Consider the following 26588-nt stretch of genomic DNA (forward strand, 5'->3'; position numbering starts at 1 on the left):
CTCCCCCCAGGTAAAGAGTCTGGGTGTCATCCTCGACAGCTCACTTTCGTTCCAATCTCATATTAATAACATCACCCGTTCTGCTTACTTTCATCTTCGCAATATATCTCGTCTCCGCCCTTCTTTCACCTCATACAACTGCTGTACTTGTTCATAGTCTTGTTACGTCTCGGATCGATTATTGTAATTCCCTCCTGTTTGGTTTGCCCAATAAAACACTCAAAAAATTGCAGCTTCTCCAAAACTCTGCAGCCCGCATCATCACCAGGACCCCGTTATCCCACCACATCACACCAGTTCTCCAAAACTTTCACTGGCTTCCCATAAAACAAAGGGTTAGTTTCAAGATTCTCCTCATCACCTTCAAAGCACTCCATAACCTGGCTCCACCCTACATTTCTGATCTTCTTCACATTTCCATTCCCTCCCAATCTCTCCGTTCCACTTCCTCTCTCCAACTCCATGTCCCACCTGCCCGTCTTGCCACCATGGGGGGCAGAGCTTTCAGTCGCTCTGCCCCTCAGTTATGGAATTCTCTTCCTCCAGATTTACGGAACACCGACACACTGCCACTATTCAAATCCAAACTCAAGACCCATCTTTTCAAACAATCATACAGTTAATCCATTCAGTTAACGCAACCTCATTTGTCTGTTTGTCTGTTTTTCTATCCTATAATTTTTTATGTATCTATCTTAAATGTTTTTTTATTTATTTATTTTTTTTACTATGTCTTTATGTTTACTCATGTTTTACTCTGATAATTTCTTATGACGTTTTATTCTGTTTTTCTTATTTTAACCTTGTACAGCGACCTTGGGTGACCTGAAAGGCGCTTGAAATAAAATTTATTATTATTATTATTATTATTATTCGATTCCCTGGGCAGGACAATTAGGTCAAATGAAAACATTCTCACATGTGGTTCCACGTTTTTACTGGCCAAATCAGTATGCAGATACAGTGAAGATGTGTCAGTCTTGTCCTGAATGTCAGTTGACGGCACCTGTTGGAAAGGGGGAAAGAGCTCCACTTGTTCCTATGCCCATCATAGATGTACCTTTTTCTCGCATTGCTATGGACATTGTAGGCCCACTAGAATAAAGTAGTGCGGGTCATAGATACATCCTAGTAGTGTGCGACTATGCCACAAGGTACCCAGAAGCCTTCCCTTTGAAAAGGATTAAAGCCCACCAAATAGTCAACTGCCTCATCCAGCTGTTTTCCAGAGTTGGAATTCCTCGTGAGATCATAACAGATCAGGGCACCAACTTCACTTCAAATCTGTTAAGGGATGTCTACAGGCTGCTCGGAGTTCGAGGAGTGAAGACCAGTCCTTACCATCCCCAGACGGACGGCCTTGTGGAGCGGTTCAATAAGACTTTGAAGTCTATGTTGAGAAAGTTTGTCAATGACACTGGCTCGGATTGGGATCAATGGCTCCCATTTTTGATGTTTGCCTACAGGGAGGTTCCTCAGGCATCCACAGGTTTTTCGCCCTTCCAACTGATGTATGGACACCCGGCGCGGGGCCCCTTGGATGTTCTGAAGGAAACCTGGGAGGGTCCTGCCCCACAGCAGAAGCTTGGTGAGCTGTCTTATGTTCTGAAAATGAGAGACAAACTTAAAAACTTTCAAGCATTAGCAACTGCCCATATGACCCAAGTTCAACAGAAGCAGAAACATCACTATGACAAAGCTTCCAGGAGGAGAATTTTCCAGGAAGGCCAAAAGGTTCTGTTGCTGTTGCCGACATCTGAAAGCAGCCTTCTGGCAAAGTGGCAAGGTCCCTACACGGTAACAAAGAAAACGGGCCCTGTAACCTATGAACTCTTCCTTCCAGAACGTCGGAAACAACAAGTGTTTCATGTGAACCTGCTGAAAAAGTGGTCTGAAGAGGAACATTCTACAGCTTTGTGGGCATGTGCTGTGCAAGATGAAGAAGAGGTTGAGGAGCAGTACCTCCCAACATCAAATGAGATTGTGTTTCCTGATTTAAGTCATCTTCCAGCGGAGAAACGCCAGCAACTTGAAAAGTGCATTCCAAGAGGGGTTTTCAGTTCAAAACCAGGCTGTACGCATCTGATTGAACATCGTATTCACCTTAAAACAATTGCTCAAAAGCCAGTGAGAGACACTTCCAGTCGCATCCCTGCTCGTCTGGTTCCCCAGCTAAAGGAAGATGTACAAGAGATGCTCGCCAATGGCATAATTGAACCCTCTCGCAGTGAATGGTGCAGTCCTGTGGTCCTGGTACCCAAGAAGGATGATCCAAACCTCAGGTTTTGTGTTAACTTCTCAAAGTTGAACGCTGTTTCTGCTTTTGACTCCTATCCTATGCCTAGGGTGGATGAACTGATTGAGCGCCTGGGAAATGCCACCTTTCTCACAACCTTGGACCTTTGTAAAGGGTACTGGCAAGTACCACTAACAGAAGACTCAAAAGCTCTGACCACATTCAGAGTTCCTACTGGTCTCTTCAGGTTCAGAGTAATGCCATTTGGTCTGCACGGAGCGCCTGCGACATTCCAGAGGTTGGTGGATGAAGTGTTGAGAGGAGCGGAGGACTATGCAGCGGCCTACATTGATGACATTGTTGTCTTCAGCCGGTCTTGGGATGAACACGTCCAGCACTTATCAGACATATTCCAACGGATTCAGAAAGCAGGGCTGGTAATAAATGCAAGAAAATGTCAAATAGCAAAAACTCAGGTTGAGTACTTGGGCTATGTTATAGGAGGGGGTAAGATTCGTCCTCAAGTGGGTAAAGTAGATGCGGTTTTAGCTGCGCCTCTACCTAACACAAAAAGAAGGTTTAGATCGTTTTTGGGATTAGTGGGTTGGTACCGCCGACTTATTCCAGACTTTTCGTCCAGATCAGCCATTCTCACTGACATGACTCGCAAACCCAGCCCAGTGGAAGTCCGATGGAACCCAGAGTCTGAAAAAGCATTCAAAGACTTAAAGACCTGTCTATGTCAAGAACCCGTTTTGCATTGTCCAGATTTCACTCTTCCATTTACAGTTCAGACAGATGCATCTGGAGTAGGATTGGGTGCGGTGTTACTGCAAGGGCCAGAGGGGCGTCGATTTCCGGTGCAGTATATCAGCAGGAAGCTATTTCCGAGAGAGATGAGGTATTCGACCAATGAGAAAGAAGCATTAGCCATTAAATGGGCTCTTGACTCTTTAAAATATTACCTTATCGGGAAACAGTGTATTCTTGAGACTGACCATCGTGCTTTGCAGTGGATTCATAGGATGAAAGACACTAATGCTAGAATAACCAGATGGTATTTATCTCTTTTGTTTTCACGTCAAGTACAAGTCGGGAAACCTGAATGTAGTGGCAGACTTTTTGTCCCGTGACTCTGACGAGTAACGGCTTTTAAGGGGGGTGACAAAGTAGTTATCTACTTGTCACCGGTCTATCATAATTCATCACTTTTAGACACATAATGCATAATCACAACATGTTTAAGACTTCTTTGATTTTTGTAATGTTTCTCACCTTCTCTTCCTGTTGCCCAAGGAACAAAATGGTGGCCAAGGCCTTTACTTCCTGTTTAATAGTTGGGCACAGGAAGTGGAAAGAATTTGGATTTCTTTGTATATACATTTTGTTGTAATGATTTCAGTTGTTTGTTTTATTTATGTATGTCTTTATTTGCAGGACTTTAACTGTATTATTTACAAGAAATTTCTATCTTTTTTTGTAATTATTTGATAAAACCTGTTCCTGAAATTAAGAGTCATCTGCCTCCTATGTACACCAGGCCACTCTTGTCACTTCACATTGTAAAAGAAGGAAAAAAAGAAAAATAATCTCCCAGTTTGTTTATATGTGTGTGTGTGTGTGTGTGTATATATATATATATATATATATATATATATTGTATATGCACAGTACAGACCATAAGTTTTGGACATACCCTCGCATTCATTTGAATGCTGGACAGATCTCTTTTTATACTTTATGGATAGTAAATGTCGGCTTTATATCTTTTCGTCCTTTTGCGGAATCTGAACTTGTTGACTCTGTGGTACAATAAATAGCCTTTGGGAAACATGAGCTATAGCCTTAGTTTAATGTGGTGGTTGAATGGTTAGATCTGCAGCTCTGATTTGTCAGGAGAACAGAAACCCCAATGAGTGCATTTCTTCCCTGGCTGCCGAAAGCACAGGTTTGAATTAAACATGGCTTCATATCATTTGAAAAGCAATTGGAAGGGCCGGTCGATAGATCTCTAATCTCTTTCTATCTCATCTCCATTCTACAGTTTTAGTGTCCTAGCAAAAATGATGTGGTTCTATTCTCAGTGCTCTTCAACTTGTCTGTCTGTGCAGCACTCCAAAGGCCCAAACACTTTTTGTTTTTTTATTTTCTCTAGTCTTTCTGCCTGTCTGGAACACCACAGACTGAGATACAGTGTTGGCAAGCCTGCTTCTGCCCAGCGGCATGATTGTTTCTTATACAGCGTGTTTACTTGCACAGTTGAAGGCAGTCTCTACCTGTCTCAATAAATCAGTAAACCACACACCCTCTGGCCTCTCCTTTTATATCAAAGTTGGAATAAATAGACATAATACCCCACGTGTATGCTGCTGAATGGTACAAGAAACTCTGATTTCACAATGTGAGGATAAGGAGTTAAGGATCAACAGGTGTTTGAATAAGACCAAATACATGTGTAAACTTGATTGTGGTGAAATAATCAAAGCTCTTTTAATTGTGTACTGAAACGTTTTAAATTACAATCAATAAGCTATTTATTTTGGGGGCCGGTTTAGCTCGTGCTGGTTTGCGGCATCTTCCGTCCATGTAACCTGGGTTCAAATCCAGGCTGCTCCCTATTCCCTTCTCTGCTGCTGTGCCAGTCCCAAGCCCAGTTGAATTGAGAGGGTTGTGTCAGGAAGGACATCCAGCGTAAAAACATTGCCAAGTTAACCATGCCACTCCTCCTCATGGGAGGGTTGTTTCATTGTGATGACCCCTGATGGGAGGAGCCGAAAGTGAAAGGAATAAGCTATTAATTTTCTTTATTTGATTTGCAATGTCTAGCAATAATTACTGGTTTAATGTGATATTGTGTTCTAACAATAATCAATGATTATTACATAATTACCGTTACTAGCTGCAGTTACATGTGCAAAATGTCTTTGATCGAATCACAGATCGGATAAGAATTGAACTGAATCCCACTCCTTTTCAAGCAATAATGCTTGAAATAAATCAAATCAAATCTAAATCAAACTGTGTATGTGGGCCAGAAAAACCTTATCTTTTATGTCAACGTTTACATACGCCACACATTCGGTCGGAACAAATCTTTTGGACATGTTATTGTGACAAAGTAGATGTACCTACTTGTCACCTGGCTATCATAGCATAATCACCAAATGTTTGAGACTGGTTTGATTTTTGTAATGTTTCTCGCCTTCTCTTCCTGGTGCCCAAAGAACAAAATGATGGCCAAGGCCTTTACTTCCTGTTTAGTAGTTGGGCACAGGAAGTGGAAAGAATTTGGATTTCTTTGTATACCTTTTGTTGTAATGATTTGAGTTGTTTGTTTATTTATGTTTGTTTTTATTTGTAGGACTTTAACTGTATCATTTACAAGACATTTCTATCTTTTGTTGTATATTTTCTTTATTGTTTGTTTAAACGCGGCTTCCTTCCTGGGCGTGGCCAGCCAATTAACTGGAGCCCATAAAAGGAAAGGAGCTTAGTGTGAAGGTTGGAGAGCATAAGTGAGCTGTACAGCCAAGGTGTAATAGAGAATAAAAACCTGTTCCTGAACTCAAAAAGTCATCTGCCTCCTATGTAAACCAGGCCACTCTTGTCATATCACATTGTGACAGTTATGATTATTATTAGGTGCTTGTTTGCTCTTAATTTCTTTTAATCTGTGCTTTTTTTCTTGGTAGAACCCAGAAGAAGAGTTAGGGCTAATACGTGACATCAGCATTTATTCTGTCTAGATCGATTGTTAACATGAATTCACATGATTGTTTTCCTTCAAAAACCGCCTCCGTTAGCTCACAAACTGTCCCAGAGCCGCTCCCCTGCTCTGAGACACAGTCTGCTGGGAGACACGGTTCTTTTGAGTCCGGCAGCTCGCACACGCAGATTGGTCGGATGGACTGGGGTCTGAAACCTCCTCTTGAGCGCACACCATGACAAAACACCCTCCCCTGCCTGCAAACATGAAGCTACGAGTCCGTCTGCTCTGCTCAGAGACTAGCTTCTTACGGGTGGAGCAGGTGACCGGTCCTGTTCGCGCTCCAAAGCCTTTTTCTGGAGCGCCACACCGTCTACTCATGACGCAAAGCCAGCACAGTAGTCACCCACGATTGGAATAAACTGTTTATATGCACCACGGTCGGATCAACAATCGGCATAACTCACCTGTCTCGATTGGAAAGAAATTTTGATCCGAATGAGTCTGTTCGAGTATTAGTTTTTTTCCTCCCAAAATTTCTCTTTGGTTCTTTCAAAAGGAAAAAAAATACTTTTCTTTTTAGATGTTCTTCTTTCTATATACAGCACAGGACCTTTGTATTTTTGACATACCTATTTGAAATATTATCATTACTATTATGACTAAAAGTAATTAAATAACTGTAATTTGTTCCTTTGTACTCCATTACCCCCAACACTGATCTGTTTGTGCGTATTTGTTTTGGTGTTGTCATTTGTTTATGAACTGTGTGAACTGGCTTCCATTAGGAAAACTGACAGCAGTGACCCTCTGTCTCATTAGGATGGAGTCTGCTGCTGGGCTGAATCTGAACAGTAGTAATTGGTAATCCGGGAGGCGTGGGGCATTGGATGTCTTGCTGGTTGTGTGACCTCTCCCGGTTCTTGACACCAGGGTATGCAGACTGCTGCACATGAAGGATCCATGTGTTTGACTAGCAGCCAAAGGTTGAGCTACAACTGCTACACAACAGACACTAAAAAACACAACTAGGAAAGTAATGAATTGTTATTGTGTAGAACAGGAAATATGTTTCCCCCCCCCCAAAAAATGTCATGTCTTTTCTATTGAATTGTATCCCATGCTGCACATACTATACTGTAACATCAGATATACTGATGTTACAGTATAGTATATATAAGGTTTCTATTGTTCACATTTTTCATATGACAGTTTACAATATTAAATCAAAATGCCTTGTCTACTATACTAAGTGAAGAAGACGTAAAAGAGAGAAAGAGAAAGAGAGACAAAAATAATTAAATAAGATGGTACAATAGCAGATAAATGGCAAAAAGCAGAATAAACTTTCTTGTTATCCGAATTGTTGTCATAGTAAAGACCATGTAACACTGCTGCTATGTAAAATTTGCGCATTGTCCACAGATGAAAACAGGTCAAACATGAATATACATGGAAAAAACTGAGAAAATTTCTGTTTCTTTAAGTGAAATTTTGACTCATGAATCACAAATGAAGCATGTTAAAACCTTGGAAAAGTATAAATAAACCACGCACTTCATTGAATTTATTTATTTTGACGTTCAGAGCACGGAGCAGAAATCACATTGCATTAGGATCAGTGCCCGCTGCGGGCCCTCACAATGCTTTTTTATTAAATGGATTTCCCTGATCCAAACCAGTTCTAAGCCAAGGCCGCGAAATTTCGGTCTTCCGTAGTAAATGTGTGATATACAGTATGTAATTCATAAATTTTTCTTGAGTTTGTTATTTGTCGATGTGCGCAGATGTCTATTGCAGGTTTCGGCTGATGGTCTTTACGTGAAATCAGTTTTAAAAAGTTCATAATTTTTGAGTTCATAGCTACGTGCATAGCTTGCGTAGTTTATACACAACTATACCATGGTCCGGTCGAATTCTCGATTCAGATCGGCTGCTGGGTGTGCATTCAAAAGTTGTAATACTAAGTGATAATGTACACCTAAAAAGAAGTTCCGGTCACATAGCTTAAATGTTCTGTATCACTGCGTTGGCTTCTTAAAACAAACTTTTGCTTCATCATCAGGACAAAGACAAGCGGTGAGAGGTGAACTTTCTCTCCAAACTTATGCTTAATTTAACTTATCGTGATGATCAGCATATATAACCCTCACTCTGATTCTAAACAGCTTCAAGCTCTGGAGGCTCAATTAACAGCAGACTTCAATGTCCTTGGTGAAACCATTTGAAAGGCTTTTTGACCCTGAACAACTACACAGAAACAGCATTGCAATGTTATGCCTGGACCAAAAACCTCTGACTTATGGTGCAACAAACACTAACAAATTCAAACTTTTACTCCCATAATGCATTCGGCTACTTCTGGGAAAACTACAGACTCAAGTGGGAAGAAAACAATTTCAACTAGACTTGTCTTGTTTTTTTGAAGGCAGTTCCAAGTTTACAAACTCATTGTTGTGAAACCGGAAGAGCTTTGCAGAATCCAAACGCGAGAGTGGCGCACTGGGTTTTAATATCATGTGGCAGAGGGGATGAATGGAGGGGAGGAGAAACGGCAGGCAGGTGAGCAGACTGGCAGGTGAGCAGACTGGCGGAGTTTGCTGACAGACAGGGAGGCAAATACACGGACTGGCAGATTTTCACTCGTGAGGCACAATAATCTGGCGTTTGCAGACGGCTCCTTCTCTGAATAAGTACTCTCTGTAATGAGCTGCAGGTGACGAGCTGATGAGGAGCAGGTGAGGAGTAGTCACTGCGGAGGCACGCCCACGGAACCACAACACTCATTGTCAAATTCAACATCTCTGTACTGAAACTGGACATTTTTAGACAAACTAAACTGTCTTATAATTTCTTCATAGAGGCACTCTACTGAACTGGTTATTCTATTTGGAGGAGATCCTTTTGATCAATTGTCTTCTCCAAAAAACAATTCTTAGAATTCCAGCCATCTTCCTTTATTCTGAAAAAACAAACTATAATTTTGTCCAGTGTTCACTTAACCAGCATCTAACTGAAGACTGTATGTGATTTTCCATTTGTAATTTGAATTGACCAAAAGTTACTGCCATAAAAACTACAAATTCAACAAACTTCAAGTTATTGTCCATGGGACAAAGATCTGAATATACTGCGAAGAAAAAAAAGTACCTTCAACATGGCCAAATGTTTTAAAGGTTACCATTTTTGTATTCAGCCAGTGGTTGGTGGTCAGCAGGATCCTTCTACAGCAGGATCCTTCTGAGAAACTGCTGCTATATCTCTTGTTGGATGCATCTCAAATTGTTCTTTGTCAAGAGTTGACTTTTTAGCAGGAAAACCATTAGCTTGTGCTTGTTTGTTAGTGAAAATGTTACAAACAAAGCAAAAAACGGTTTGGCCTCAAACCGCATTGTCCATAGTGCTACAACAGGACCAAAACATTTGATCATTTCTGGGAAGTGTTCCAGAAAATAATGTTTAGGAACAAATTTTAGTCTGAAAAAAGCGTGGTAGCATTTACGATGATCTAAGATATTCTAAAGAATGGATATTTGGCCACAGCCAAATCTGACATACCCTATTGGAGCAAAATCACCTTCCCTCCAGGTTCATCATTGAGAGTGAGTTTTCCTGCAGTCAAGACAAATAAATGAAGAAAACACAGACTTTCGTGTGCATTGCCACCAATTGTGTCCTGTTGCAATTTTCTTAGGCAACAAATGAGGACAACTGGTTTGATCCCCACCTTTATGAGTGAATGAGGTTACTTAAATGTTAAGAGTAAAAACCTTATTAGATATTAGTGCTGCAATGCACTTTACCAGTTCAAAAGCAACCATGAACAGTGTCAGATGGGTATCCACTGGTCGGCTTAAAGTGAGACAGACTATTAGCTAAAGAACAGCCTCTCCTCACACCAAAGCAGCTAACCCCCTCTTCTTCACAGGTTTTGATGTGGAGCTGATAAACTTCCTTGGTTCTAAGCTGAAAAGCCTTTGATTTGACCTCCAGGTGCTGAATGTCTGGAAGCAAAGGCAGCAAAAACATTTCCCTGAGAAACTCTCAACAAAACAACCTAGTCCAAGACCTATTTAATTTGAACACACTGATCCAGCTTAAGAACATGAGAGTGACTTCTCTTCACAGCCACCTAACTCATGGTGTGGGATTCAATACTTCCCATGAGTCTTAGTGACCGAGGGCGGGGCTTAGACCCAGGTTCCCACGACAATGTTTGCAAAATGGCTGAAGCCCTGTTTGAACTGCTGCTATCAGCTACGCGGAGGAAAAGTACAAAATGAATATAAAATAACTCTGATTTGCTCCTGCTGTTTTTTTTAAATACACACTGGGTGTTTGTGTGTGTGCTTTAAGCTGGTGTTTTCGCTAGCGCATACAGAGAGGACAAAAGCAGACATGGCACAAGCCCATGTGTGTGTGTATGTGCTGAAGGCAGCGGCGCTTTCTTTAAGCATGTTTTTGGACAGTGGAAGAAAACCGGAGACCCCGGAGAAAACCCACGCATGCACGGGAAGAACATGCAAACTCCACACAAAATGACCCTCATTGGTGTTCTGGTTCAGGTCCCCCAGCCAGGACCTTCTTGCTGTGAGGCAAGAGTGCTAACCTGCACCACTGTGCAGCTGATTTTTAGTAATGTTGAATTTAAGAATCATGTTGAACACTATGGAACACCTTCCATGTACTAAAATCCCCTAAAGTTAACTATACTAAACAATGTAATTGTAGAATTCTTGCCGAATATTAAAGCGTAACGCGCATGCGTCAGATGAACGGACAGCTTGTTGGCACAAATGTCTTTTTTTTAAATAAACCATGTTAGCTACATTTTACTATATTATCCAAATTGTTATTGTTATTTAAATGTAATGTAACCCTCTTGTTTTTTTTTTAATGAACGTGAATTCATTTAATATTTTCAACATAAATACTTTACATAAATAATGCTACAGCTCTTTTTCATTTCACTTCCATTGGGTAAATGGTAAAGCTTGGTAATAGCTTTTTGAGTTTTTTTTAGTGAAACCCTCATGCCCTCCATAAATAATAATGTCAACTAGATATAAACAATAACATAAAAGCCCACAAAAGTTATAAAAACACGTATCGCACATTATGTATTTTATTCTTGTGCAGAGGCTCTTAAAAAACTTAAGTTTCTCTAAAAAAAACCTACATAACATTATTGATTGTAATTATTAGGACATGTTATCATTACAACAACAAATAGCAACAACTCAGAAATGTAAAAAATAAAAAAATTATAAAAAAGATTGTAGGACAAGAAATCAAATGTGATCATGTTTGAACCTGAAAAGTCCAGGGTGCTCACTATCATGTCTGCAGGGCTGATAGAATCACACAGAGAAAAAGATTTTCATCCAACTGTCTACTTGAAAAAGTCTGAATTTATGGTTTTTTATACTGTAATGAAAAATGTTGTTTCTTTTCCAACATTTATATTTCCTTAAATGTCCAATGCGTTCAAGGTGCAGGGAGGGGGCAGAAAAGGAGTTTGTTTAATCTTCTCAATCATTGGACTAAAAAGCATAATCTCATCATAACTCATGTTTGTTTTCAGATGAACATTTAAAAGGAGACATACCTGTGAAACAGTTTGGACCAAAAACAGTAAAAACGATGAGCTTCAGTGAAGGCAGCGCGGTGCTCGATCCTGTTTCACGAAGGGCTTTGAAGTTGCGTTTGATGACGACTCGGACAACTGTTCTGAGGAAGCGGTCTTTGAGAGTGTCCACGAGTCCGTGCAGTGGTTTGTTTTGCAGATGTTTCGTCAAATTTATTTAAAAAGTGCTTTAACACTAATAACATTGGAAAAAAGCGCTGAATATTAAAAGTTAAACATGATCATAAAAAGAGATTTAATAAATAAGTGAGTAAAAACAGAAATAAACGACAGCATATAGACAGAGGACGGGGGGACGCCCTCCTCTGAGTTCCTTTAGGTCAGATGATGTTCCAGGACCAGCAGCTGGAGAACCCTCCACCCATCAGAGACGCTGCTGACTCCTCCAGTTTTGCCCCCTGTCTGTCTTTCACAGAACCAGACCGAACCCACAGTCGGCCGGCCCGGTCGGTGACTCCCGCCCCCCTCCCAGACCCGCTGCCGTCAGGAGGCGTGTCTCCCCCGCGGCCAGCGCGCGGAGAGCGGCGCCTGCAGATGTCGGAGGGCGGACAGCGCGTCGGCTCCTCCTGTGCGTGCTGCTCCGGTGATCCTCCTGCTCGTGTTCCGTGTCAGGTAAGAGTCTCAGCAGGAACTTCACTCTTCCTGTTCCACTTTCGGATCTGTTCTAGCTCAGAATGTTTGCTTAAAAACGTGAAAGGACCTTTCGTAGACCGGTCCAGCTGAAACGCGCGAATGTTTCCGACGTGACCTTGGGGGTGGGGGGTGGTGACCTCCTCAGGCCGTCTGTGTGGGGGGCTTTCAGGGCCCCTAAGGTCAGTGGGCCGAGCAATTCACGGGAGTGCGTGGTTCCAAAATACGGACCCCAGGATGATGAGTAGCCTTACCTTTGGTTGAGACTAATGGGGGATCCATAAATAATTTAAAATAAATAAAATAAAAGAACATCAAAAGAAACTTTGGGCAGCTTTGGCCCGTCTGAAAGGCTCCCTGAACTTTTTCTTCTTGCTGTCCTTATTTTTCTTCCTTCCCCTGGAAGAAGCGGAACCTGAGCGGCTACGTCGGTCTGTTCTCTCCTTTGATTCTCTTAAGAGCAAACTGTAGAAGATCGTTGTTTTTTTTTTTTTTTTTTTGCGCCGGGCTTTCATTGAACAAACCTCTGGAGACGCTGTAGAAGAATGAAGAGTTTTTTTCTTCTCTGCAATAAGGTGATTTCCGTGTGTGGCAGGTGCGGGCTGCGCGCGGCGCGTCGTGTGGTACTCATTTAGATAAGAGGCCAGAATTCTCCTCCAACACTCTGCTTCTGCCTGCAAGTTGGTGTCGGTTCATTCCGCATGTGCCATACGCTGAGCGTCCGCAGGCTGCTGCTGCTGGTGGTGGTGTGTGTGTGTGTGAGGGGGGGGGGGGGGGGGGGTCTGTGCGTGTGAGTGTGGTTGTTGGGGGGGTCAGGAGTGGTGGACTTGAACGTGTCACGACGTGGTGGAGGAACTGATCCATAAAGCAGCCTCATGGCAGAGCGCTGTCCGCGGTGCTGAGACGTCTAAACGCAAGGGCCTCCATAGATCCATCATCGACTGCCCGGTGCGGCCTTACGGTTTAAAAAAGACATAAAAGGACAAAAAAAGAAGCAAACTTTCATTGATCTCACAGATGTCGTGCAGCTGATTCTGATTCGGCATAAGTTTGGAAAAGGCCGGACTCCCGTGAGGAGAGAGTCTGACTAACTCTGGAGACCGTCCTGTCTGCGCAGGTCTGACGCGTCGCTTACATTTGAATGTTTATCTGTGAGATGCAGCTCAAGTCTGACATTAGAAAAACTGTTCAGACACGAAGTGCATTTATCCATTGATTCAATCAGACTGAATTTGGTGTGAAAATGTTCTATCCGGCTGGGGTCGGGGAGGGGGGCAGAGTTAGAAAAAGAAAGAGGAGAAAGTGCTGAAACGCACAGGCACGCGGGGACTGCTTCACCCGAACATGACTCCACACACGACTGAGTCCCCTCACGCAGCTTTACGCAGAAGCGAGCGCTTCAAATCCTCTGATTGGCTTTTTGGAGCGCGCGCATAGCGCGGAGAAACGGGGAAAGCAGAGCGGGAAGCCGACCGGGGCCAGAGGGACGTGGAGGGAAGTGGGGCGGCGCGGGCTTTTTCTCAATTCAAAATTTAAGGGCGAAGAAAGACGATCTGTAGACCACAAGCACGCCCGGTCCATCCCGCACACTCCCGCACCAGCACTGCTGGCGCCACGTCAGAAGCGGTGCGGCAGTGCGGCGGGAGGAGCTCGGACGTGCGGCGCGGCTCGGAGCGTCGTCTCTGTGGATGTCTCACCCTCCTCTGTCTCCTCTGTGAACAGAGCCTCCAGCTGCCTGACATGGACGCTCCGCCTGCGGTTCCATCTTCTTCTTCCTCAGCGGAGTTTGGGGGCTCCCTCTTCTTCTTGACGCAGTGAGCTGGACGCAGATTCTTCCTGTGTTTTGTGGACAAACGCTCCCGCGCGCCCGCTGAGCGCCATGCCGTGATCTTCTTCTTTGTCAGCGGGAACACACATCAACAATTTTTGGGAATACTTTGGGATTGAGGCTCGTGCGCTCCACGCAGGCTCCGTGAACATGACCTCGCCGGTAACCCGTGAAGCGGGACGCAGAGGCGCTGCCAGGCTTCTGGCGCTGCTGGTCCTCTGCTTGGGCTCTGCTGCCGGGATGCCGCACGTGCTGAGATTCGGTGAGTGACGTTTCCTCTCTAAACTTCCCGTTTGCTGCTGCAGCGCGTAACTTCTGCCCTCTGACTCATGGAGCGGCTCCGCTGGCGTTCAGCTTTGGCACTCATTAAGTTTATTTACGCACTGAAATTTTGAGTGTGAACGCAGTCGCCTTCTGTGTAGAAGAGGCGGGAAGTTCAGATGATCACGTGCCCTCATCTGTGTTTGCGTTTGAGCGTCACTGGCAGCACTTTGGTTCCGACAAACACTCGGTTCTCTGAGTTTGTGGCTGAACAATGATCTGCATGTGTTCTGAACCTTTGCTTGAAAAAGAAAGTTTTCTTTGAAGCATTTTATGTAGGATGTTCAAATGCTTTCATTAAACCTAAAAACAAACATTTCCATTTTGTTGGTGAATAAAATGTCTGTATAGAATGCATGCTGACATCTCAAACAAACGTCCAAAAGTGGACAGATGTGCCAAACTCATTGTTAATACCATTTCTAAAAGCTAAGCAGTGCATGATGGGTAGGTTTTCCTGTTGTGTCTGCTCAGGCCTTGGGCTTCGTCAGCAGCAGTCGGCCTCCAGCTCACAGTTGCTTTAGCTCATGTAATGCAGGGATTGAGCATCGTGTAAGTCTGGTCTGTGCCTCGGTGTGACCTGTGACCTTCAGTACGCACTGAACCGCCACGGCTCTGTGAGGCTCCAGGAACGGCTTGAAATCGGCAAGAGCAGAACGGCGACTTTATTTTATTGCTGAATTGAATTATTTTTCAAGGAAAACGACTTAAACAGGTGTCAGAGTGGTGACCTTCCAGTCCTTCTCCTTTGCTTTAATGTCCCAGCCAGCAAGGACAAGTGGGCCCCATATGGTTTAAAAATAGGCCGAAAATATGAGCCCTGAATGGGTTTGTCCGCAGTTTGTGTGGCGGCCCCACCTGTTTTTGCCCACATTGGCTTAAGTGGGTACTCACTTGGGTGGCTCAATAGTAGCCACCTGCCTGGTGGACAGCAGAGCTGTACACTCTTCCCTGGGCGGCTGTGTCGCGTAGCCTAAGCCAATATGGGCAAACACAGGTGGGGCCACCATGGAAACTGTGGACCATGGGGACTGGTGTCCTGCTGCATATCTGATGGTATCATGTGACTACCTTGGTGTTGTTTGGAGGTTTAAAGGTCAGATAGGAACGCCACATATTTAACGAGAGTTGTAGGAAATTCCGACTAGCTTCTAATGTGCTGGGAGTTTTTCCTTTTCATATATTGATATTGGAAATTTGGGATATGAACATGTTTTACTGCACTCTTAACACACTTGGGTTATTTCTTCAAAACATATCTTAGATTATTCATGTTGGGACAAATATATTTGGGTTACTGTTTGGAACGATACTAATTTTTAAGGTCATGGTGGTTTCATTTTAACACAATATGTTTCCTGTATTATAAAAAAATCTTGAGTTAAAATAACCCAGAAAAGTCGTTAGTCCATTTTTAACCTGTGAGTTAAATTAAAAACAACCCAATGTGGATTATTTTAAAATATGGAGATTTTACAGATTGTCCACTTAAGTCTGAAGTAACATTATTACATTTCTACACACCACTTCAGGTCAGATCAAAGGGGAGGAGGCCTTACAGGTTTAGCTGTCGCACTGAGATTGTTCGAACATGGGAGCCGGTTTAGCTCGTGCTGGTTTGCGGCGCCTTCTGTCTTTGAAACCAGGGTTCGACTCCGGGCTGCTCCCTGTTCCCTTCTCTACTTCTGTGCCGGTCCCAAGCCCGGTTGCTTTGAGAGGGTTGCGTCAGGAAGGGCATCCGGCGTAAAACATTGCCAAGTTTACCATGCGACTCGTTCGCTGTGGCGACCCCTGATGGGAAAAGTCGAAAGGGAAACAACAACTGAGATTGTTTGAATATCCGTTGTTGCAGGAAGCGTACATCATATCAACACTTTTATTTCCCCAGCTTTGCTATGTTTTTTTTTTGTAGACCATAATTCTTATTTTTTTTCTCATGGTTCTAGCTGTCATGGTTTTCTGTGATAGACAGGTGGGCTCAGTCAGTCCACAGCAGCCTTCAGAAGAGAAAGCTTTATGAGTGATTCAGATTCATGCAAATGCCACAGCTGTTGTCATAAATCCCTTCAGCTTCTCTGTTAGCGGGACATGTGACAGAAGTCCCTACTGTGTATTTGCAATAAACACTTTTGGCAGTGGAAGATTCCTGCAGGAGGGTCAAAGTACAGAGGATGTGGCTGCAAGACGCCTTGTCAGCATCATCTCAGAGCAGCAACACTGAAGCTCTTCTGCAGGCATGACGGCTTGGACCTGATGTCTGGAATAGGTGTCATGCTGGAGGCCAGCTCACAAAGTTCCTCTTTTTCAAAAGAAGCTTCTCTCTTTGGGTTGGGCAAATCCCTTTACACCGTCGGAGTTCAAGCTCTGCTCTGTGTGAGCAGAGCTTGAAAACCCTGGTGTTAAATGAAGGTCAGGATCTGATGGGCAGACAAGCTGAGTGATCCTGGAAGAAGGGAGAAAAACTGCAAAGAAGTCAGTCCTGAGAAGTTCAACTGCCAGTTATTGAGCAGATAGACTTGTGTTAGGCTCCACCCCTCTCAGTCAGGGCCTGGAAACAGCAGACTGATCTGCAGAAGATGCCAGGCAAAGGATGAAATGCCAGCCTTCAACACGGAAGCAAAATGTTTTCTGCTGCTTTCCTTGGTTTTTACAGGAAACATAAAGACAGTCTAACTACTTTGAAAATACCAGTGAGCTAGCAATTAGTTGTGTCTTTTGGTAAACAAACATAGGTTAATAATATTTCCGTGTTTGGACGACTGGCCTGCAGGCCTCCTGTGAAATCTGGAAGAAAAACCAAATGTGATTGCTCTACCAGTGGATTTCTTGAGTACCTGAGGGTTAAGTTTGGTTATTATCTCTGAAGAAGCACAAGATAAAGATATTTCCTTTGATGAGTTGTTATTGTAATGTCGTACAGAGCTGAAGATGAGTTTTAGAGCAAATCATCCACTGCATCCAACCAAAAGCAGACAGTGTCTTGTGAGAGCCGTGACAACCTCAACCCCACTGATCGGAAGCGCTTGATGAAGCTGTTTTACCCCACTGGCTGCTTACTTTGGTGAAACATGACGACATTTTTATGAAAAATGACAGTCACTGTATTTTGATAAGAAATAGAAAATCCCAAATTGTGTACAACAAAGCGGCAAAAACTAGAGAGCCTGACATTGGTAAAGAAATAATGAATTTGTTCCAATGAAATAATAATTCACATGATAAGTCATTCATAAACACAGATGTTAGGAATACTTGGATTAACAGCAGAGACCTTCATATTTCTGTCTGTGTTCATTACCTTGCATTGAAGACACCGAGGATGTTTAGAAATCAGATTTATTTATTTTAAAAAACTCTATAAAAGCATCTGTAATCACGTTTCTCTGTCTGAGTTCATTCACATCAGGATACGCACTCTGTCCCACTGCAAAACCCGCTTTTTGTCGCTACCTCTGTGTCTCTGTGAGCCACATCATAAGATTTAGGAGGCCCGAACTGGCTGCTTCCCCATACCACAGCGGCGATTCGTCTATCGGCCAGCCAGCTGCCCGCATGCCGGCATAACAAGCAAACGAGCCCCAATTGTGGCCTTTTACACCCCCCGTATTTTCAACCGGAAATTAACTTAAATGCTTCCGGTGATCAAGGTTAGCTGGAGTTGGAAAATGCTGCCGTTGTTAAAAGGTAGAGAGTGTTTTTAGCCGCAGCCACATTTTGAACCCAGACTTCAGTGCAGCTGTGGATCCAAATGACCTGCAGACTTTCAAAAGTTCGCAAACATTACGAGTCTTTTCCAAGTCTTTGCAGGTTTTAGCGTAATTTCACAAAATAATTAATCAGAACTTCATGCAACAACCGAAGTGTCTTTTTGAAAAGTTTTTCTTTCATGTCTGTGAAAATCCATTTTATGACAAACCTGAATGGATTCTTTGGTTGAGTTTTGTCTCTAAATCCAAATACTGAAAATGAAAATAGGTGAATAATAACCAAAGACTAGGTCGACCCTCATACCCACCTCTTGGTATAAAGCCAGCAGCTTCTCCATGACAACCCCACTTCCACAGCTGCACGCTGTCAGATTAGTTGTGTTGAAGCCCCTCCCCCTTTCCCCCAGATGTAACGTTTGCCCTTTAACACAAAAGGACAAAGAGCTTTTTGCTAAACCATTTCAGCTGGAAAAAAAGAAACCCCAACACAATCAAAATTTCGATCAAAGAGGTTGTCAGAGAGGAAGCTGGCATAACAAGCTCCTTCTGCTCGTTTGGCTTCACAGCTCCTGCCTTCAGATGGTTTCTGCCTAATTGGAAAAATCTGATAGCTGGCGCTGGACAAGTAAGCAGAGGAAGTCTCAATGAAGGAGGAGAAGACATCAGCAGCAGTGCAGCCTTAGTTTTGGGCAAAGCCGAGCTGTTCTGCTGTCTGTTTGGAGGTCATGCTCCTGATGGAAGGCTCACATTCACTGCTCTCTTGAAGGTGGTGGTTGGTGGAGCCCATCACCTACAGTCTACATCTGCATGCTCCAGCACTCGCTCAGCAGCTTCCTCCCTCAGTTTGTGTGCTGGGATTGAAAAGCTCTGAAAGTGAAGAAGGTCATCCACCGCTCGCGCTCGGGCTCTCATTTCGGTCAGACGCCTGCTGCTTGAACCCGGTTTGACCTCCATCAGAGGAAACTCGTTTGATTTGATACAACTACATTGACTGATGTGTTTTTAAAAGCAAAGTAATATTGAAGAGGGAAATTCATTTACCTGTGTGTATTTCCTCTGGCGAGCAGGGATCAGCAGGCTGTGTGCGGGGGCGTGTGCCAGCTCTGACAACAAAATGAAGCTGAAGACACACACACACAAAAACCACATCTTCAAGGTTTGTGCATTGCTGGAAAAAAGAAATGCACAGTTTTTAAAGCTTTAATATCGTCCAGTTCAGAATATTGAATGTGGGCTGCTTTAAAGTGGATCCAAGCAGAAAGCTGCTGTTTTTCCCCACAACATGAGATGGATCCTCCACTGATGCAGAGCACAGCAGACCCAGGCTCACTGCTGCATTTCTGTTCACACAACAAGTTCTTTGTTTTCTCAGACGGTGTCTTCCGCCAGTGGATGTGTGCAAACAATTCATGAGTCAGAGTCTGGAGCTCCCGACCCCTTGTTCAGAAGAACGCGTTCTTTGAAACAGTGACTGCTTTTGGCTGCTGGATGATGAGCTTAGCCTCTTTTCCAATGATCAGTTTGCATTTCTGTCAGAGGTTTTGTTCAGAACAGAATCTGCTGCATCGTTGATGAAGTGTCAAAGCCTGTGACAGTGGTGGGAAGAGGACCGGTTCTGCTGAGGTCTTGGAGTGTTTGGTCCAGAACCTTGGTTCTTTTTTAATGACAGCATTCAATTGTATAAACTTTGATTGTTCTAACTTTGTGAGGTGTAATAGAGCATTTATTCAGCGATATTCCCAGAGATTGTCTGGAAGTTTTGGCTGGAGGAGCTCTTCTGTTCATCTTTAAGAAGCTCCCTTGATGTCTGCCTCCAATAGTTTTGTCTCTGCTCCAACAGTTGTGCGTATTTCATTACATCTTGGGATGCTATTAGAGTCATGCTTTGTGCCATAAAAACAAAATATCTCTTTGTAACCGCTGGTGGGTAAAAGTGTGGGAAGATTAAGTACTTTAGGTAAATTTCTCTATTTTCTTTCTTTCTTTCTGAGGGTCTGAGTTATCATCCGTCTCAAATTGAGGCTTTGTGAGCGCTGCTGCGCTGGGTACTGGCCCCCAGCCAGCAGCCTGGCTGCTTAATTCACTTTAATCAGCGCTAAGCTGCTTAAAATATTCATGTTTTACTCTGAGTTAGTTTATAGAAATGGCAGGCCGTCACAAGCATAAAAAAAACAATTAGACGGATAATTCATGAGGTGCACACACAGGCGGAAAGTCCACCTGTTTGATATGCTGCTGAAATGTCACATTAGCTAATCATTCTGCAGAAACTGAAACTTTTGATCACACAGTCATGACACAACAAGTGCATACATTCCCAAAGAGAGGGAAATAATTACAGGTCTGTCTCTAAACTGTGCATTCTTGCAAAAATCCTTGAAAAAATAGTCAGTGATCAACTGAAGGGGTTTTTAGATTCTAATGGATTTGGAACTAATTGTCAGTAAAGTTTAAAAAGAAACTTATTCTGCTCTGAAGGTCTGAATGATCTTAATATTCCTGCGGTTTTTATCTGTTTGTCTAAGGCTGGGGTGTTGGAATCAAGGCCTACATGTTTTCCAATCAGCCTGCCATTGAAGCTCCTCATTTTTGAAACACACCTGATCCAGGTAATCAGCAGCAGATAATGGCAGGGTATCTGGAAAACCAGCAGGAGGAGGCCGGCCCTCGAGGTCTAGATTTTGACACCCCTGCTCTAAGGCATTTGATACAGTTGATCAATCACTTTCACTCAGAAAGGGTCCAACATAACCCAGTGTGTTTTTTTAAATGGTCCTGTTCTTTTTTTTTAACCTTTTATCACCTTTTATCACCTAAATAACACATGCTTTATAACATAACAGCGCAAAGATGCGTATTTTTTTTTTTTTTACAAAATCAGCTGACTGATTCACGTGGCTTGCAAAGCACTTCACTTCTGTAAAGTGTTGCAAAAAACTGCAAGGCGGCTTTGTTCTGCTTCAGAATCTGCTGGAATAAAGTAAACTGTGTCAGTGGTGGAAGAGTTACGGTAGTCAAAAGAATGTGAATGAGAGAAGTTAGAGTTAAAGTATCAATTATCAAGTTTAGGTCTTCTTGTATTTTCTATATATCGAAATTATGACTGGGCAAAAAATCGATTGAATGAATTAATTCGAATTTTTTGTTACAGGCGATTTCAAAAATAACTAAATCGAGTTTTTGTGTCATGGCGCATTTTTGGCTCCCCAGAGCTTCCGTATCGTTAGTTTCACATGGCGGTATGGCAAACGACAAACAACGACATCATAGCACACACGAAACTGCAAGCGACAACATAGCTACCGGTGAGGGTGGGGCGTTTGTTTCCAAGAAAGGAATAAAATCCTCTGTTGTTTGGAACTGGTATGGGTTTGCTGCCACAGACGTGGAGCAACAGACCAGACCCCAGGCTGCAACATTTGCCTGAAGCCCTCTCACTCACTCAAGCGTGGCACGCGCTCAGTCCTCTTTACACACGCAGCGCCCCGACACACATACACATACTCATTCTACAACGCCTATATAGTTAGTTTATTAGTTAGATAGTTAGTTGTTACTGTTATTTGTTAAGAAAGAATACTGTGCTGTAATTATTACTTGTACCGGTATTCATTTGCGACGCGGCGTGGGGGGGTTTGACCGCGAATCCTGCTGCTTCATCATCTTCCCAGTGGAGAAGACAGGGTTTATTGATTGAATTAAAACATTAGACCCCAGATATGAGCTTTATTGTTAATCCTTTAGAAAATGGTGCTACTCTCAAGGTGAATGTTTGTCTCCTTTTAGTCTGAACTACAAAGTGTGACTCAAAACACAGCTGGGACTGTAAGTAAGTAACCTTTTTATTTTGGACAAGTGAAAACAAGTGTAGAATAACAAAATAAGACAAAAACAAGACAAACATTATATAAAACAAGAGAACTATATGAAACAAAAATATATAAACAACACAAGTCCAAAAGGGAAGGAGAAGAAGAAAAATCTTATACTTAACTTGGATTCCAAGAGTGTGTTCATTTATTTATTATTCATCCCAGAAATGGGGGTTGCATTTGTCTTGTGTTTGATTAAATAAAAGCATTATTTTTAGGCCATATCGCCCAGCCCTAATACAAATGATCTATGTGTCAATCTGTCAACTTTCATGTATGCTTATATGCTGATGATATGATCCTTTTGCAGCTGCTCCACTTCAATCATCCAGGCTATCAAATATTTCTGAGTTGTTCATTCTTGTTTATACTGATGTTAAATGCTGAAAAAAACCAAAGTCATGGTATTTTCACATAAATATGCCAAGGGGAAATTCCATCACTACAAACTGCCCTTGGTGAGTCCATAGTCAGCTTAGGCCATAAGTACCTTGGATTTCTGTTAGATCAGAATTTATCCTTCTAGCCACATATTGTAAACTTGGTCTGTACGTTAAGGATGAAGCTTGGTTTTTATTACAGAAATAAGTCCTACTTTTCACTCAGCTTATGAACTCCTGGTATCTGCAGCCGTCGTTCCTGTGTTTTCCATGAATGTATCTGTAAACTGCCTTCAGTCTCAGCCTCTGAGGTTTGTACTAAGATGTAGTCGTCTCCATCTCCACAGGGAACAGAGCAGAGTGATCCTTATTGAACATGTGGACGTATTCTCACTGGATGAATAAGTGAAACAAGCTTTTATTCTTCAGCTGCATCTTCTGCCTGGAAAACCCTATAAACTGAGCTAAAACTGTCTAATTTTAGTCCTCTTAGCACTTTTTGTAATAGCTTAAAAAAAGTATTTTGAGCAGTGCTTTTGCAAAACTTTATTACTCTTCTGTAACATGAAATCAAATTTTTATTTGATTTCATGTTTATTTTTTTCAGTATATTTGTGTATGTCTTTCATCTATTGTCTAAATGTTTTAGTTTTTATGACGTGTGCTGATGACCTTTTGGCTACATCCACCTTGAAAAAGAGATCCTGATCTCCATGGTCTTTCTCCGGTTAGATACAGGAAAAAAAAAATGAAGTTTTAAGTAACATTAGAATCCAATTAAACTCTATTGTAACACAAGAGGTCTTCAGCTCTTATCTGTGTGCTCAGCTGCTGGACAGGACAATTTAGAAGTAAAAAAAAACATTAGAATAAGGAGGACTGAATGCTCTGTTGTCAGGACAGACGAGTTGTCTGATGGTTTATCGAGACTTCCTGCTGAATATAATGATCATCAGACCTGTTGGGATGTTCTACCGTATAGATTCTTCCAGTTCTGCTGAGCCTGTGTGGCTTGCAAACTGTGTTTCTCACTCCTAGCTGTCAGGAACTTGTGGTCTTCAGCTGCTTTGGTTGTCAGATGGCTCCCTGCAACCAGTCTTTTTTTTATTATTTTTTATTTTGTTTCACCTCCATCCAGTCCACCCATTCCCCCCAACCTCTGACTTTATTTGTTTGATCTGACCAACTGCATACTGTGATTTTTCTACTTCATAAAGTTTATCAACCATACCGGGTGAAGGCCCATTAGATCAGACACTAACCAAGAAGCAGAGCATGTTTGGTTAACCAGCTTTCCTTCAGTCTCACTTCAGCATGTTGTGACCTTTTCCAGAAGCTTTGGTGCATTGATCTGCTTCCACACTGTTGGCTTAAGGAAATCAGATCTGTAGGTCCCTGAACTATGATTCAACGAAGTGCAGAATAATAGTAAATGCACACACAACAGACACAAACACACATTCACCTCTCAGCGTGCAGAGATTCAGTTCTGAATTGTCTGAGCCGAGGTGTAAAAAGTCTTTTCTTGGTTCCAGCAGCACTTCAGCCTCGTTGCGGCACTCCTGCTGATGCCTCCTTGATCGGTATCCAAACTGCTCATGACATTTATTTCTCATTAACAAAAACCCTCCATGGTGAAAGGAGGGGGGATAACAACAGCAGTCAATCCACAATTTATTTTATTTTATTATTTTATTTTATTATTATATTATTGTGCGAGTTTACTTCTCTCTTGCATGTTTGCACTGAATGGTGAGCGGCTTTAATTTCACTGCATGTGTGTGTGATGCGAATTGTACATGTGTACAGTGACAATAAAGGCATTCTATCCTATTCTACACTGTGCCTCAAAAGCATGAAGTCCATACAGTTTAATAGATGAAGCCTCAGATCTCCTCATCTTCACAAGCGGAGCTGAAGGGTGTTGTTCTGGTCTGATCTGAATGATGGAGCCACTTTCCAGCACATCAGAACTTTTCTCCTGACTCCCATTGGTTCTGAAGAATGAGGCGTTCCAGGCTGAATTTAAGCTGTCCTGCTGACTGAGGCTGGGCAGAAGGTGACCTGAAGGATGGACTAACTCACAAAGGTGCTATGTTCTTCCTGCCCCGGACACAGAGAAGGCCAGATCTGTTCTCCGTTTCACCACCACGGTAATATGAGCAGGATGCAGCAAGTTGTCCTTTGACCGTGATTTCCATGTGGTTTGTCCGGCATATCACTCACTACACACAGAGCTGTTTACCGGTATGACTTTGTCGATCTTGAGGGCGTCATCTGAAACATAGGATATTTTTGGCGCTTGCCTGTCTGCATGATCCAGTGTCTGTCTCAAATGGAGGTGATCATTGTTCCAACCATCCCTTCTTTGCTGAACAACCTTTAAAGGTTTTGGAGGCGTCTTCCCTGCTCGAGTCACACACAGGTGGCCCCTGCTATTGAGCCATCAGGTAGCTGTCACTATGGTTACGGTGATGGTCCAATCATGTGACTTCCATAGAGAAGATGAAGCAGTAGCCATCTTTGACATAGGTAGTTCATGAAGTGAAAGCAGAGAAGTCTTTTTGTCAAGCCCTCGTTGTTCTGCAGCAGAAATGTTGTTGAGTTGTTTTCACGGATGTTATGTGAGGGTCACTAATGCCTGCATTTTAACGAAAGCAAAGAAGACATTGGAAAAAGCACTCAGCTGTCAGTTCAAAGAAATGGGAAATCAAACAGATGTATAAAAGAACAAATTAAAAATGAAACAGTCAAAAGGTGACATTGAAAATTGATTCTAAAACTCCAAAGCCTGACATGAGAAGGGGAATGATTACAGCGGCGGCAGAGCGGCTGAAGTCCAGGTTTTGCAGCTCAGCGGGGGCTCCACTTTGAACTGCCAGCTCATCTTTTCACTCGCCATCTTCAAGTAAACAAAAACAGCAAGGAACAACATCCCATTCATGCTCTCCCCATGCAGGCGCTTCTCTTCAGCGACGTGGTCTTCTTTATCATGAACCCTTCTGTATTACAAGTTTTGGGCTGTCACCTTGAAAATTAGAAGTTTATTAGTCTGCTTATGTTATCATTAGCTGATCAACCTAGATGAAACAATCCCATTTAACTTCTGAGGATAAAACGCGGCTGGCAGCTTCACATTCATCTGCTCAAGAAAGTCCTTTGGAGAATGATCAGAGGAACTGGTCAGACATGGTTTAGAGTCTGTCCTACCGGGTCAATTTGATTCCCGTTTAACTAAAAACAAATCACCTTCATCTCTTGTTTCCTGGTTCCACGTGAGCCTGGGAGCATTGTCTCTGTAAATGATAATAATTATACTTCAGATTTTATAACTGAAGATGTGCAGCATGGATTTGTTCCATGACAGCTTCGTTGGACCTTAGCTCTCCCTCTTAAACACTCCTGATGTCTCTGTCTTTAGGTTCGCCTCTGAGCAGACGGCGTTTTGGAAAGCTGAGCTCCAAATGTAAATGAAAGCCTCTGATTGGCAGAGAAGCCTCTCTAAGTCAATAACTCATTTGTAAAGGCTTATGAATTGAGTGATCTTGCTGAGGGGAAGGTGGACTCCAGCCCACATCCAGCCAAGGTTTCCGACAGAGCTGGAATAATAGCCCTTTAGGAAAATCAATGTCAGGATGCAGTACCACAGGGACAAAGACCAACATTCTCCCTGCAATGTGCTGCTCTTATCTGTCATTCAGCAGGATTTCTGCTGATATGCCATAAATCCAATTCTCCTTAAACTACACAAAAAAGTTACTGGTTATTTAGGGTTACGGCTGCACGAAATGAGGAAAACTTGCGATAAAACTTGCGATATGCGATATTAGTGATTTATATTGCGATGACGATATAACTTGCGGTATATGAACATACAGCAAAACAACCAAAACATCATTTCCATTTCACTGCAACAATGTAACCCTTGTGCTATCTTAGATGACCCCACCCTTACATTGACGTGTTCTCCCTACCATGACAAAGGTGGAGAAAGGTGGAAAGATTTCATGTAATCCATGGACACCAGTGAAGATCACAAACCATTGAAGAAAAAAGGTTCAGAGCACTGTCTAGTGGGTCTAGATGACCCAACTCTCAATGTTAAAGTGCCTAGGATAGCACAAGGGTCAAAAATTGCATTCCAAATGACCCACATCTACATAGGAGACGAACATCTAACATGACAGAACTCCATCCGATTGGTCTATGATGTAAAGGAGTCCATTTGATTGGTCAAATACAAAAAGGGATTTGTTTAATG

General features: G+C 42.7%; 1 protein-coding gene across 5 annotated transcripts in view; it reads left to right on the forward strand.

Annotated features, from left to right (window-relative positions):
• Positions 1-11069: 11069 nt before the first annotated feature.
• The window catches only part of grik2 (glutamate ionotropic receptor kainate type subunit 2), a 254054-nt gene continuing 238535 nt past the window's right edge, over positions 11070-26588 (forward strand). For 2 of the 5 annotated variants that reach the window (XR_002291930.2, XR_002291929.2), the window contains exon 1: positions 13191-14309. Coding sequence is in view for 3 of the 5 variants with exons in the window: in XM_020709977.2 (XP_020565636.1) it covers positions 14198-14309 (112 nt within the window). In the remaining 2 variants the exon portion in view is untranslated. Of the gene's footprint in view, positions 12202-13190; positions 14310-26588 lie in introns of those variants that run through there. The other 3 variants (XM_020709977.2, XM_020709976.2, XM_020709979.2) reach the window with 3 other exon arrangements.

Source organism: Oryzias latipes, chromosome 16 (genome assembly GCF_002234675.1).
Source record: "Oryzias latipes chromosome 16, ASM223467v1".
In the NCBI taxonomy this organism is placed as follows: domain Eukaryota; kingdom Metazoa; phylum Chordata; class Actinopteri; order Beloniformes; family Adrianichthyidae; genus Oryzias; species Oryzias latipes.